This window comes from Sceloporus occidentalis, unplaced genomic scaffold (genome assembly GCF_023333645.1).
Source record: "Sceloporus occidentalis isolate IW3139 unplaced genomic scaffold, rSceOcc1.0.p SCAF_10, whole genome shotgun sequence".
Lineage (NCBI taxonomy): Eukaryota > Metazoa > Chordata > Lepidosauria > Squamata > Phrynosomatidae > Sceloporus > Sceloporus occidentalis.
In genome coordinates, this window is record NW_028316990.1 from 34,006,146 (window position 1) to 34,021,390 (window position 15,245).

The following is a 15,245-nucleotide window of genomic DNA, read 5'->3' on the forward strand; positions in this document are numbered from 1 at the left end:
CCTGTAGCTTGTATCCATTGCTCTGTGTCCTTTTCTCTGGAGCAGCAGAACACAAGCTTGCTCCATCCTCAACATGGATCCCATCAAACATTTAAACAGGGCTATCATATCTCCTCTTAACCTTCTCTTCTCCAGGCTAAACAGACCCAGCTCCCTAAGTCGCTCCTCATAGGGCATATCCTTCAACATTTCACAGATGAAAATTGGGACATATAAGGGCAAGCTACTTCATTGTGCGGTCAAGATGGCAAAAATTATTAATGGGGAAGAACACACAAGCTAGCAGATGTTGCAGCAGTTTGCTTTTGCCTGAGTGTGCAGGGAAAGGGTATGATCCCTCCTCCTCATCTCCTCCCCGCTGCATTGAGTGTGAACACCTTTTGCACTTTGAGCTCACTTTCCAGCAATAGAAATATGCTGAGGATAAAGGGGAAAGAGGAGAGAGAAATGGGGACATTTTAAAAGCAACTGAAAAAAATGGAATGACAGAGGACTAACCAGGACTGCCCCTGCCAAACTGAGACAGTTGGAGGATATGATCTCCCTGATAAACAAGCTCACCCACTCTGCATTAAAAACTAGATGGATGGTGTTTAAGAGAAGAGCATTGTGATCTTTTTATTCTCATTGTTCTTTACAGCAGGGAGAGGATCATAAAAACTTCCAGATGTGAATGAACTCCAAATCCCAGCATTCACCACCCTTGGCTATGCATTCTGCTCGGATTTACTGGGATCAAACTACAGCTGAAAGGCCTTCTGGTTCCCACTCCTGCTGTATTTATTAAAAGGGTGTCCACACACTCTCTGCCTCAGAGGAAGGCAATGGTAACCTCCTCCAAATAAATCTCGCCAAAAAAACCCCCATAGGATAGGGTTAGCACAAGTCAGAGTCGACTTCAAGGCAGCAACAGCAACATATTAAATCTCTTAACAAGTTAAAACAGGTTTAACAGGTTAAAACAGTTTAAAACCATATGCAAATCATTTTGAAGTAAATCGGTTGCGCCCAAAGGCTTTAATAAATAGCCATGTTTTTACTCGGTGCCTAAAGGAAGCCAGAATTTAGACAGCTTGGAAACAATGAAATGCAATTAATTTTGTTGCCTGCATAAAATTAACTGTGTTTATTTTGGACAAGGTACAGCCAGTGTGGTGTAGTGGTTGAGTATTACTACTATTGATGTTGTTATTATTATTATCTTGCCTTTTTTATGTTTGGAACTGTTTGTAAGTGGCTTACAACGAATTAAAAAGCAAATAGTTAAAAATTCGCAATATGCATACACACAAACACAGAACAAACCACAGATTTAGGAACAAGGGTACTACATCTGAGGAAGTAGACTGAAGTCTACAAAAGCTCATGCTGCCAATTTCTTTCTTTCAATTAGTCTCAAAGGTGCTACAAGATCTCTCTACATATTGATCCTACAGACTAACATGGCTATATCTTTGAATTCCTCTCATGGTTAGAGGAGAACAGTTTGCGACATACCCAACATAAGAGATCTGCAAGGCTAGAAAAAGAGTTAAATGTATGTGATTCCATCAGTGATAGGCCTTCATGTGGCTCTTTCTCTGGAGAAGATGGTTTGACACTATTTTGCAACAGGGAGACAACAGCCATGCAGATACTCTGAATCCAGAATCTACCTACTGCTCACTAACATTACACATGGGTTTGTTTTGCAGCAGAATTGGAAGGCTAGCGAATTCCAGCCATACATGCACACACGCATACAAACGCACAGACACAGAGCCTGGCTTTTTAAGACAAGTACCTTTAAAAACCAGAACAGAATGCTTCCCTTTGATGAAATCTGAAAGGCAAAATCTCCTGAGTGTTGTGTACAGAGCAGCGATAGTTTATGATATGGCTGCAAATTTGTTTTTTGGGAACTGTACATCTGTTAGGAGGTTCCCTTGCCAAAAAGTCTAATTCTTTATGGCAACAAGCGTTGCACGGTGCTTAAGGTTCTGCACCGGCGTGCCAGGAATCTCGAACGGAATAATTCCATGACCTTGAAAATCCAGCAGATGCATTCCACATCTGCCCCGGCTGGGAAAAACTCCATGCTGTTGTGTGAAAAGGAGGGTGGGAAAAGAGAGCGAAAAAATTATGGAAGGCACAGAAAGTGATAGACGTCTAAAAAAATGGATGTGGCAAAACCTCCCATCTCAAGCATGGAAACAGGGACTAATTTTCAAGAAGCAGAAGAGTAAACCTAGCCAGATTCTGTTATCGCTAATTGCAGCTTCTGTGAATGACCATTGTGCTTATCTTGTATACATTTGAGCTTTGCATAGATAGGCCACAGATCTGCACCTCGTGGGCTTTTAACCCTATTGTTTAACCATTTTTATTGACCCTGCGCCCATCTAGATAACATGTCCATTCGTTATGACAAGCTCTTTACACATCTGATAAGGTGGGCTCTAATTCACAAACAACTGGCTGGAATCTTGTTGGGTTTTACACACACATACATTTCCTTACACATGTGGTTTTACTTTTTATGGCCAGTGTAGTTCTGGGCTACATACACAGGAGTATAGCATCTCAGTCAAGGGAAGTCTCAATGCCACTGTATTCTGCTTTGCTCAGATCTCACCTGGAGTACTGTGTCCAGTTCTGGGCAGCACAGTTCAAGAAGGATACAGATGATGTGTCTAGAGAAGAGTGACCAAGGTGATCTAGAAACCAAGCTTTGTGAGGAATGACATCGGGAGCTGGGTATGTTTAGCTTGGAAAAGAGAAGACTGAGAGGTGACATGATAGCCATTTCCAACTATCTGAAAGGGTGGTTTGTGGAAGATGGAACCAACTTGTTTTCTGCTGCTCCAGAACCAGTGGATCCCAATTACAAGATAAAAGATTCTACCCAAATATGAAGATTTAAAAAAAAATTACTGTAAGAGCTGTTCAACAGTGAAACAGACTGTCATGGAAAGTGGAAGACTCTCCTTCTTTGGACATTTTTAAACAGAGGCTTCATAGACATCTTTCAAGAGTGCTGCAGTTAAGCTTTCCTGCATGGTAAGGTTGGGAGTACATGATCCTTGCAGTCCCTTCCAGCTCTACGATTCTGTGATTCAGCACGGGTCATCTCTGGTTCTAAAAAGTGTTCAAAAACACATTTCCAGAAAGATTGTGGCCTGTAGCTGGTCTGGGGCAGTGTGAAATATACCTGCAGACTCATTTTAGTGGCCCTGTCTTGCTGGAGCTACTAGATTTTCATCATTGGGAAGGGAGGAATTAGAGGAGTGTAGTTGACAGAAGTCATCATAGGGCACAGGTGGGCCTCCCTAGTGTTGGCCCCTGACTTTTGGGGTTGTCGACTTAGGTGGGCCCACTTCCTTATACTGTGATCTCTACCATCCACACTGGGAAAGGCTTCTTTGGAAGAAAGGCAGAGCACACCCACCAACACACCAAACAACCATAAGATAAAAAGAGTTGTAATGCATGCAATCTTTCCTGAAACTGCTCTCCTGCCCCCAGAGGTCCCTGTCAACTCGTCCCCAAAGTATACATTCACAACAGTGATTGGCAATAAGCTGAGTGTGCAGTTAAAACACTCCCTTCGCTTTCCCTGCAAGACCATTATTCTCATTCAGACAGGCACGCAAGGCTTCTGCAGCACATCAGTGAAAAGGTACTCAGCCTTCCAAGAAGGTCGGATGTTTGAAAGCCACTGCTGTAGAACGCTCAGTCCCAAATCAACTCTGCATATTCTGCTATCAGATTACTCAAAGGAAACTTGCAGCTCTGCCCCAAGAACTTGTAGCCTAATACAGCAGGCCAGCCCAACAGTGTTATTGCAACGTTGCTAGAAACCATTTTGCAGTGAGAAAAATTCAGGCTTACCTCTGTGATGATGAAAAAGTCATCCCCTGGCTCTCCCTGGACAACAATCTTCTCTCCGTCTTCGAACTGGACAGGTTCTAGCGCGTCAGCCACCGTCAGTCTCTCCCATTTGTCCAACGATTCTGAATCGTGAACAAGCACAAAGAAATATGTCATTGTGGCCACTTCCCTGATCTGTTGTTCAATCCACCAGCAGGACCATATCTTGCAAAAGTTAGCTTTTAGGCTAGTTATATCCCTGAAACATTCAAGAAGTGCTTGGAAAACTGTCTATCCATTTATCTGTCTAAAAATATTATGCAATGCGCATGGCTAATGGAAGAGAAAACAACTCACCTAAAATGGAGACTTTGCTGAGGAATTCTTCATACATCTTTCGTTTTCTCAGTGTGCTGCCCTGCAAAGGCAAAGGGGAAAATGCAGAAAAGTATGATTGTCCAAAGCGCCTTATGAGATCAGATTACAAAGTCCAAACTGCCCAGTATGGGGCTTCCAATAATGGCCAAACAGAAGATGCTTCTAGAAGGAAGAAGTCCCACCACCCCTTCAGTGCTGATTCATGTGGATGGGTGAAGGTGCTCTCCTTGGGTCAACAGGTGTATTCATGGCTAGGAACTATATTAAAAGGATTATAAAAAGTATTATAAAAGCCAAGGTATTCAGAGGAGGGCTTTCTCAGTCTCATTACCCTCACAGGTGCGGTTAGTGAGGAATCTATAGGATTCTTGACTTGATCCTGTAACAATTCTTCCCTAGGATTCTCCATACAATCTGGAAGGCTTTGGCCTATCCCACTGTACAACATCATACTACGCCATTCCACTGAGATGGTATTGTGCTCTCCATCTCCATAAACTGCACTTTACGCTTTACTCCATGCCACTGGAGCTTTGCTCCATGCCACTGTCACCACCTCCCTTTGAGGCTATAGTTCTGGAGGCTACTGTTACTGATTTAATTCCATTTTCATTCTATTATACTTTTTTTCCCATAATCGAAAAATGATGTAAAAATAGAGTTTGGCAAAGTTAGGATTTGGGGACCACAACTTACAGAATCTGGCTAGGTGATTCTAGGTATTGAAGTCTAAAAACCTGAACTTTTCCAAAGCACTGGATAAAATCTAACTTCATAAATTAATAACCCTTTGGAGTAAGTCCCATGGACTCTAGCAGGAACAACATTCCAGTAAATATGTATAAGACTGGGCTGACTGGTTCCTTCAATTGTTTTGGGTTGGGGGGCAGGAGAACTGGAAGGAAAACAACAGACAGTGGGGAAGGAGATTGGAAGACCCTCGAGAGGCAATGGGGATTCCCACTCTTTCTTCCCAGCAACTGGAAAACAACCGAATGGTGTGATTCATCCCTGCTGCATGCAGCTCAGCTGGCCAACCTCAAGGCCTTTCAGATCTGTAATCAAAGCTCTAATCAATTCATTACACCAATTAAAACCATTCAGTATTAACATCGAGCAGAACAAAAATTGCTTCCTAGATTCCTCCTCCCTGGGTCTGCTCCTGCCAGCCTGCATTCAGGAGGCCAAAAGACTTTATATCAGGATGACATGTTAATCTTTCAAAGGCTGGGGGAAGCCGAGGTGATGCTTCTTGATGGGCTGGATAGGTTAAGCCATAAACAAACAGTAGTATTTGCTTCTGGAAAGAGGACCATCTGCAAGGGAAAGAGACTGAGAAACTCCCAAGAAGCATCAAGTAAGTAGAGGGAAAATCAAAAAGAGCAAGTTGAGGCTATCAAGGGTCATTTTCCAAACTCTGTTGTCAGACTTCGGAGATATTCCTTTTCTTGGAATATATCTCCCAGAATCCCCCAGCCATTATGGGAGCTACAGTCTAATAAAAGAGAATTATTTATCTCTTCTTATTTTATTTTATTTTATTTTTTATTTATTTATATTACATCCTCCCTTTCTCGCAATATGGGACCCAAGGCAGCACCAAACAATTAGTTCAAAGCATACCCAAGTTTAAAAACAATTCAGCTATCATAGTTTTTGTGGCTTTTTCAGGTTATGTGGCCATGTTCTAGAATCTAGAACACGAGCACATAGCCCGAAAAACCTACAAAAAGCTATGGATGCCGGCGATGAAAGCCTTTGACTTCACAATTAAACAATCACATTACGAACATTAATGCAGAACCATTTCTGAAAGGCTGCTGAAATATAATAATGATGATAAAGATACAATACAGCACACTCCGGTTAAAAGACCTTCTGCAACAGACACCTAGCACTCAAAGACCTAGGTAAACACAAAGGTCTTTGGACTTTATCACACGGAGGCACATACATGGGTAAAACATTGCTGAACTGTTGCAGAAGCATGAAGGTGGGATAATCTATCACACTTCTAAAACATAATTGAGGCTTCCCATTTTTCTTATGTTTGCGGAGAAGCCATTTTTTTAATAACAGAAGATCCCATTATTTAAAAAATGCCTTCTCCTGGCTTCTCTGTGAACACTTCATAGACGGAAGGAAAGCAGGAAGCCTTTAAAAGTGTGACGGATGATCCCACCTTCGTGCTCCTGCAATAGTTCAGCAACGTTTTACCCACATAAGTGCTTCCGTGTGATAAGGTCCTACGAGTTATGCTGGTTAGGGCTGATGGTTAGGGTAGAGTCCAGCACCATCTGGAGAACTGCAAGTTGCCTGATCTAAGTTATTATTGCCTATTTCAGGCACGGTTGACCAGGTGACCCTCCATATGTTGGACTGCAGCTCCTATCAGCCCTCACCGCTGGCAAGGCTGAGAAGGAGCTGCAGCACAACAACATCTGGAGAACCACATGTCCATCTCTCTGGTCTATGATGACAAGTTGTGGCTCTCCAAAATTCCTAGGTCCTTCTACTCTTAAATGGAGTTTCCAGAGACTGAATTCATGCAAAGCAGATGTTATTTTGCTGAGCAACAGGCTGGGTTAGATAAGTGCTACGAACCCTTCATCTCTTTCTCTCTTTCCTCTGTGTTTGCTCTGATGTGCCCTGGCCTTCTCTGACCCTTCACTGACCTCCCTTTTGGAGGAACCTGGCTTCTTCTCCTGGATGGAGGATGCCTGGAGCCCTGGAAATGCGAGACGTTGGAACAACAAAGCCTGGCCCAAACCTGACAGCTCCATGTGGGACAGTGAATGGAAAACTGGATATCGTGTATTCATCTCTGTCCTCCCACTAAGTCCAAGGTAGAAATGGCAAAGTCGTGCAGCATAAACTGGGGGCTAAGGAAAACCAGGCAGGTGCCTGCCTTACTGTAATGAAATTGGGCAGCTTTAGTAGACTTCAGTTACAACTTCATGGCTGCAGAAAATATCCTTCACCACCATATTGATTTAGTCCTACTACTAGGCTTCCTCATGTAAATTTAATGGATTAATTAATCTGTTATTGGATAAACAAAGGCTGATTTCAGCCCTCAAAACATTTTTCCAGTCTAGTAATGGCCCTGAAAAGAACTGAGGAACTTCAGAACTGAAATGTTTTAAAATCTGATGCCAATAAGATATATTCTAGAAAGCTGGATTTCTGCTACATTAGTGGGTGCATGTGTTTTTGTCTGAAGCACACACATTCAGTAGAAAAGAGGAATGCCAAAAAGAGATTTACAGCCAGAGAGCAAGTCCAGGGACTGGAACACAATACAACATCAGGAAAATTAAAGCTGATGCCATTTCGATTAGTCTTCACAAACACACCATCACACAACAGTCTGTCTTTGTGGCTCTGATGTTACTGCACCTGCTGCCTGGAGTCCCATTTGGACATCCCATCGGCCAAAAAGATCCCGACAAACCGACACAGGAGTTTAGAAATATTGCTAAAATATTCAGCAGTGATTTATAGGGTAGGATAAACATTTAAAGCTGCCGCAGCTTTGGGTTCATTCCTCACCCGGTTCCAAGCCGGACAGGAATCAAGAAAATTTTGGACAAACAAAGAAGCCGATGCAGGAGAAAAATCTTCTGGAGATTGTAGGAGGCAAGAATGCCAAAGAGAAGGAAGAATGACGAGTGTGTAAGAGGCCCCCTTCAGCAGAAGTGATCAAATGGGATGAAAAGAAAAGGAAATCTCAAATATTTTTGAGCCTCCAAAATGTTTCTCCAACAAAAGGGAAGGCAGATTATTTGCTGAGGATGTTAAGAATAGACTAGCCACAGCTCTAGCAAATGACCTGAGTTTGGGAGACTCCCTGTTTGGACTACAACATACAGACTCCCCCAACCAGAATGTCCAAGCTGGCTGAGGGATGGTGGAAACTGTAGTCCAAAATACGGAAATAAATAAGCCTTCCGAAGCTCTGCAAATGTACTATCATGAGGAGACTGCTGTCAGATTGTCCATCTGGTGTCAAGCAAGAACCAGGGTTGCCAGACAGACATACTATAAAGAGTGACAGAACAAGTCCATCTCTAAGAAATCCAAAGCATGGGGAATGGAAGGAGGGTAGTCTTCATATGCTTTATCCCATTGGGTTTTTTAAGCAATAGAACCAATTGCCTAGAGAAGTGATGGGGTCTCCTTCTATGGACAGCTTTAGAAAGAGACTGGACAAGTACCTGCTTAAGATACTTTACCATGAGATCCAGTACTGAGCAGGATGTTGGACTCATTGCCCTGTGAGGCCCCTTCAAAGTCTATGGTCTATGAAATGATCCTTCTTCCCTGACTCACTGCATGCTCTTTCCATCCATCCATCTCGAATGTACAGTTCTTGATTTATGAAGCAACCTGCAGATACTTGGAGACAGCACCATTCACCATCAGTGTCTCTCCACTGTTTCCACTAATCCAAATCAGGTTTCTTCTGGCCCTCCTGATGAAGGCCTTTATTTATTTCCAATAGCTGATAACTTATGTTTCTCTTGAGCATCAACAGCCGTGTTAAAAACTATGCAAAAAACAACAACTCTGAACAAAAAAAACCTCTAAAGCCATAAATTCACAAAATCACCATATTAAAACAATCCCCCAAGAAGCCTGAGAGTTTCCAAATACTTGGCAAAAGAAGGAAGCTCATTCTTCAAGGGCTATGATCCTTGTATAGACATCCTTGCACAGGCAACATTATCAATATTCAACAAAGAGGTATAAGCACCTGTAGCTGCAAATTAACACATGTATTTTAGTTTCTTCTTTGGGGAGGTTAAAAGGGGTCATCCTAGTTAAACCTGCAAAGTTGGTACCAAAAGAGAGAGAGAGAGAGAGAGAGAGAGAGAGAGAGAGAGAGAGATGGGTTAAATTGCAATGATTTCCAAACTCCGGTTTTCCAGGTCTTTTGGACTCCTGCTCCCAGAATCACAGCCCACTGACCAAGATGGCTGAGATTTATGGGTGCTGAAGTCCAAAACACCTGCAGTGAGTGCCCATGGCTGAGCAGAGATTCGAACCCTGTTCTCCTGGAGTACATCATGGTGACCTCTTACAGTAATGCCTTGTGCCATCCAGTTCAATACTCCAAGGAGAAAGAACAAACAAAGGGTATCATAGCTGAGGAAAGAAATGTCAAAAAAGATCTCTCCAGCTGCATTTGTTGGCTCCATGAAAACATCAGGGGAATCCATCATCTTCAGAAGCATAAGTCCAACCGCCTACTCCCTTCAGATCCACCTTCTGTGGTTTCTTGCCTTTCCTTTCTTCTCCTTTAATCTGTTCTCTTCCTGGCTCGTCACCTTCTCTTCTGCTTCTAACTCTTTTGCTGGTGGTTTCTTTTCTTTTCTTCTGCCCACTTCTGCTTCTTCCTCAGCTCCCCAAACAATATATCCAAACTACCAATTGTTGGCTGGCTATGTCCCAGAAAACTCCACTAGGACTTAAGAGGACAGAGGACAACCAAGATCAAGAGAAATGGCAGACCCAGGCTTAGGTTACAAACAAAAAGTCCAGTCCTGGCAGGTACACAGCTGGCTTGAGGTCCCAGGATGGAGTTCTAGTTAATCCTTATGTAAGCCTGATATTGAATTATGCTTAGAATGTGCATTTTTAGTAGAGCCTGACACACACAGAGAAAGAAAATCACTGAAACAGTGTCCTGATCATGAGATCAAAACACATCAGAAGACTGTAGCATTCCCAGTTACAATTCTCAATTGCACTAGGCAAAGGATGAGCAACCAGTGGTCGTCCAGATGTTGACGAACTGTAACTCCCATCATCCACAAAATTCATTTGTTTCATATACACCTTATACACATATCCTAAAGGTAATTTTATGCAATATTTTTAATAAGTCTATGTGTGAAACGAAGTTTGTGTAGACTGAACTATCAGAAAGCAAAGGTGTCACTATCTCAACTGCCCATGAAAAAGGATTTGGTCTTTGGAGTACTTTGCATTTCAAAATTCCAGATAAGGGAGACTCAGCCTGTTTTTCCTGCAATGACCAAATATGGTGACTTCCCTGAAAATTAAAACTTCTTTTCTCATTGGTGCATCTGGAGAAAGCCAATCTTTGTTCCCCATGTCACCCCCAGATTTCAACAGAGGCAATACTTTAATAGATTTGACAGCTTCTGTTTGAGAGTACTACCTAGATAGTTTATTGGAAATGGCTGAGTGATTGACTTGGATTAGTCACAAGCCAGTGTCCCAACAAGGAAATTCACTCAGTGTTTGCAGGAGTTTCTGTGGGAATCCTCATAGCTAATTCTGTTTGCCCCCAGAGAGACCCACAAGGAGGTCCAGGCCATGAATAAAGCGTTCCTGGATTTACTAGTTGGATGACCAATGTGGCCCCTTCAAAAAACGTAGGGATGACAAGAACAAGCATTGCACAAGATCCTCCATCTGGTCTTTCTGATTAATGGCAAGCTATAGTTCCCAATAAGTCAATGACAAAGTGAGTAGAAAGGAAGAACCAACCCAGGGAAGGAAAAATAAGATTTGGACTGGGGGAAGGCAATGTGAAAAACCACAGATTGGGATCTGGTTTGGGCGGGACAATTTGCCCATAAATAAAGAACAGCAGGCACAATCCACCACAATTTTTCCTGCACAGGCCCCATAGAAATGAATTGCCTCCTCTCATACAATGAGGATGGATTGTATCTTCCCATACAAGCCTGCCTGGGTTTTAAGATTTCTAGGCAGGGCTCATCTCTCAGTCCCATCATCCTTGGAGGCACATTTGGAGGGGATATACAAGAGAGGACCTTCTTGGTAGTTGTTCCCAGATTCTGGAATGGCCTTTCAAGAAAGACAGACTTCAGCAAATCATTCTCAGCCTCAAAGGAAGGAAAACCCTCTCTAGACAAAGGGCCCGAAAAGACAGGTCAAAATAAAGCTGCTTTGGGTCATTTTGAAGGTATGCTGTTTAAAGGATGCATACGTCCTAAGAGGGCGGAAGCCGCGCCAAAGCCATGCTCCAGTCCTAAGGATTGGATTGCAGCTTTGGCACAGCTTTGGGCCTCTTAAGATGCATGTGTCATTTAAAGAGCATACCTCCAAAGTGATCCAAAGCAACTTTATTTTGACCTTTGTCTAGAAACCCAAAGCAGCTTTATTTTGGCCTGTCTGTTCAGGCCCAAAGTCTGCCAAAAAATACCAAGTTAGGTTTGCCTTAGGATAGTCATAAGTCAGAAATGACTTGAAGGCACACAACGAGAAGCTGCTGCTGTTTTTTAAGTTCCAGCTTTTCACTATGTCCTGCCTTTTTATACTATCCAGAGCAAGATTAGAGTCTGGCCATCCATTCCTCTAGCAATGTCCTGGGAGTTTGCCTATTTCATTGCATTTCTGGGCATGAATTTCTGGGCTGGATGCTTGCCTTGTAGAAGGCAGCATTCCATTGACAGTGCCTTTCTCTCCCCAATGCACATACAAACCCGTGTATTCCTATTTATTTCCTAAATACAGCAGGACCTAGGGAAAGGAAGCCTAAATTTTAAAGCTTTGAAACTCTCACTTAAGAAACAGAAGTGCCATGAGGGTTTATAGCATCATTAAAGGACCCAGTCAAATAGCAGGCATAATTTGAGCAGATCATTAAGTTTTGAACCCACCATTAAAATGCGCCTGTAGCTATCGCGGTCAATGCCCCAGAGTTTGAGGTCGGTCTTGGCTTTGACAGTCGCAGCTCTTGGCGTCCCATAGATGAGCGCAAGTTCACCAAAGCTGCCCCCTTCTCCGATGCTGGTCACCCATTCTCCATTCACATATACCTGTCAGTGAAACAGAAAGAGAGAAAACCCATTTAACTTAGGGGAACCTTGCCAGAGGGGGAGAGGGTCGGTGTCCACCAAAATAACACATGACAAAATAGCTTTCATTTCTTGTGCTTACAGTCTCTGGAAGTCAACAGGCCAAAAACAATAGCTGAGCCATTTCCTCACCAACAGAAAAAAAAGGAAAAGAAAAGAAAAAGAAACAAGGAAAGAAGGGAAACAACCTGCATTGCGGACAGAATTTCAAGTCTTCTTGCTTCAGTACAATGACTGTATTTACTCTTTCTGAGTTTAAAGCTCCCTGCAGTTTGCTGGCATCCAGTGTGACCCTCCTTCGCTTTTGTAGCGTTGGGAGCACACATCGAACCCAGGGACAGAACTGTCACTTCTGGAGGCCTTTTCATTCAGATTTGAAAGGAGGCAAGCAGATAGGTGCAGGGTGGGCGGTAGGAAAACACCGTCATTGAGAAACCAGAGAGAAAGTGAGACAGCAGAAAACATCTTACATAAAGGATGTTTCCAGCCCTACCAACAGCCTATAAACTTCATTAGAATTTTATCCATTTCTGTGGCAATGTTCAGATTGGCCATCAAAGGGCGAATGGTCAAGGAGCAGAGCCAGCTCCATCATTGGACATTGGGTCAAAGACAGCATACCCTCCAACACTGGACAGATGAAAACTGGGAATACTTGAATTCACTCATCAAAAGGTAGTGCCCAGATAGTCACACTACCTGGTCACAGTCTTAAAGAGAAATATATAATATATACACAGATGATGATGATGATGATCATCATCATCATCATCATCATCATCATCATCATCATCATCATATTAATTTATATACAGTGGGCCCTTGTTATCCACTGGGGTTTGGTTCCAGGATCCCAAATCCTTGGATGCTCAAGTCCCTTTAGATACAGTGGCATAATAAAATGGTGTCCCTTATATAAAATGTCAAAATCCAGGTTTGCTATTTGTAACTTATACTTTTTTGGAATATTTTCAAGCTGTGGATGCTTGAATCCATGGATAAAAAAATCAGTGGATAAAGAAAGCTGACTGTACCCCCTTTCTCTCAATAATAAGACTCAAGGCAGAGAACAACATATGGTGCAGATATGCTGTATCTTTCTGTTTAAAGTTAACAACATATTGTGCAAGTATACTGTGTCTTTCTGTTTAAAGTATAATAAGATTTTCTAAAGTTGCATCTATACACGTCCGTCGGTTTATACAAGTTTTGTGCGCATTTATGTCCTCTTGGCTTCCCTTTTTTTGGCAATCTGTTTCTTCATCCTCTTCTACGATTTCCTCCAATTGGAAAGCAAGAAATTGTCATTTTGTCTGGGGATGATTGGAAATGAAATCCAACACATGAGAAGGCTGCCTTAGGAGAATTGTTATGCTGCCATCTGGTCATGGTGTATTTCTGTAGCAATGTGAACTTAAGAACCCGTGTTTCCTTCCTCAATAAAAATGCCATTTTTAAGTATCAGACACATAAAAGCAAAAAGGAACAGGGGACTTTATACAAATGACCCACATGTTTCAAGCAGGAAGCCACTGTACTCAGAGTTTAAAACCTCAATGTTTGGCCAGACTTGACAGTAAATTTTGGTGTCCTGATGATGACAAAGTACATGGATGATACATTGTCCTGTCATCCTGTTTCTCTGGTGGAAAGTTCAGCCGGGCTAAGTTTACTTGCAAACCTGCCTTTTAAAAGAAAAGGAGAGAAGAAAGAAAAATAGTCCATTCGGACAAGGTCTATTTAAAGTCCCAGCCTCTTTTAGCCCTTTGGTTTCCTGAGCAAGAATGTGGAGCGAGGATTTTTTTTACTTTTTTTAAAGGGCCTAAGGGATAATTTTTCAAAGATGGAAACAAAAAGCTTTTAAAATCCTACAGGATATTTCCTCGCACACACAAAACACACCCCGGTTTGAATGACATAATAATCCAGGTTTGTCCCCCGGGGTAGAAGCACAGGTTGAATTAGGGGCCATAAGTCAATAGGAGAGAATATTTGGAGAATAAAAGCTTGATTCCCTCCCTCCCGACATATGACTAGCCATTGGAAAGTCCATATCCACTAACATTTCATAGATGATAACCAGGACATACAGCGACATCCGAGTACGATCAAGAGGGCAAAGCTCATTAATAAACTCATTTATACAAATGACACACATTTTTGTGTGAAAAACACACAAGCTAGGAAAGGTTGCAGCAGTTTACTTTTGCCTGAGCCTCCTGGAACAGGGAAAACTCCTCTCCTACCTGTGATTTGGGTGCAAACTACTCCAAAAAAGCAACTTTCCCAGACTATACGCAAGCGTTGATCTGATAGCTCTGTCTCTATGGCTTATCTTTCCATAAACAGTGTCCTATAAAATGGGGTACAAAATCCAAGCATTCCTTTTCGGTTACTTCAACAGCCGAACCCAGTCTGCACAGGAGCGAAAGAGCCCTTTCTTTCCTTGCTTTCATGTTGTTGCAAAGGAATGCGGAGCTGCAGATATCCAAATATGAAAAAGGGAAGATGCTGCCAAAGCCTTCAACTTTTCTGGAGATCAAAAGCATTTCTGGGCCTCTTATTGTTTTCCATTCCTTTTGGATATATGAGTGACTGCTTTACTTGCGGCGGACTTGTACGTTATCCAGGTGAGCTTACTTCATCTTTTCTTTTCCCCTCCTCCTTTTAGTAGGTTTGGAATGCTTTTTCCACTTAACCATGACTTGTGCCTCAATGTCTTGTAAACTTGACTGTTAGGATAGGTAGGCGGGGGGGGGGGGGGGAACAGGACAAAAAGATCCTCCCGCTGTTCACTTATCATTTTTAAGGAGTTTTTAAAGAGTATGTTAACCAAGAACCAGGATTATAAGAGGAGTGGAGAACAAAATCTATAAGGATGGGTTGAGGGAATTAGGGATTTTCAGCCTGGTTAAGAGAAGACAAGATTCTATGTCAGTGTGGGCATTTGTGTTCCTATAATGCAGTATTTGGGCACTGATATTTTTCTATTGATTGATTGATTGATCGATTGATTTCGTACCAAGTATGTAAAGCTCATGGCACAGCTCAACAGTACTGGTGGTTTATGAGACGAAAAATGGAGAAACTGCCCACAGATAGCTATGCAGGTTCAACCAGATATTGACCAGAGTAAGCTCAGAAATTATCCCGGGAATCTAT

General features: G+C 42.4%; 1 protein-coding gene across 1 annotated transcript in view; it reads right to left on the reverse strand.

Annotated features, from left to right (window-relative positions):
* LOC149306424 (cAMP-dependent protein kinase type I-beta regulatory subunit) overlaps positions 1 to 15,245 on the reverse strand; it is a 79,580-nt gene that overhangs the window by 21,888 nt on the left and 42,447 nt on the right. Inside the window, exons 7-9 of the mRNA XM_089539696.1 lie at positions 11,886 to 12,044; positions 4,207 to 4,267; positions 3,871 to 3,992 (exon numbers count right to left, since the gene is read on the reverse strand). Of these exons, the coding sequence (XP_089395822.1) occupies positions 3,871 to 3,992; positions 4,207 to 4,267; positions 11,886 to 12,044 (342 nt within the window). The remainder of the gene's footprint in view (positions 1 to 3,870; positions 3,993 to 4,206; positions 4,268 to 11,885; positions 12,045 to 15,245) is intronic.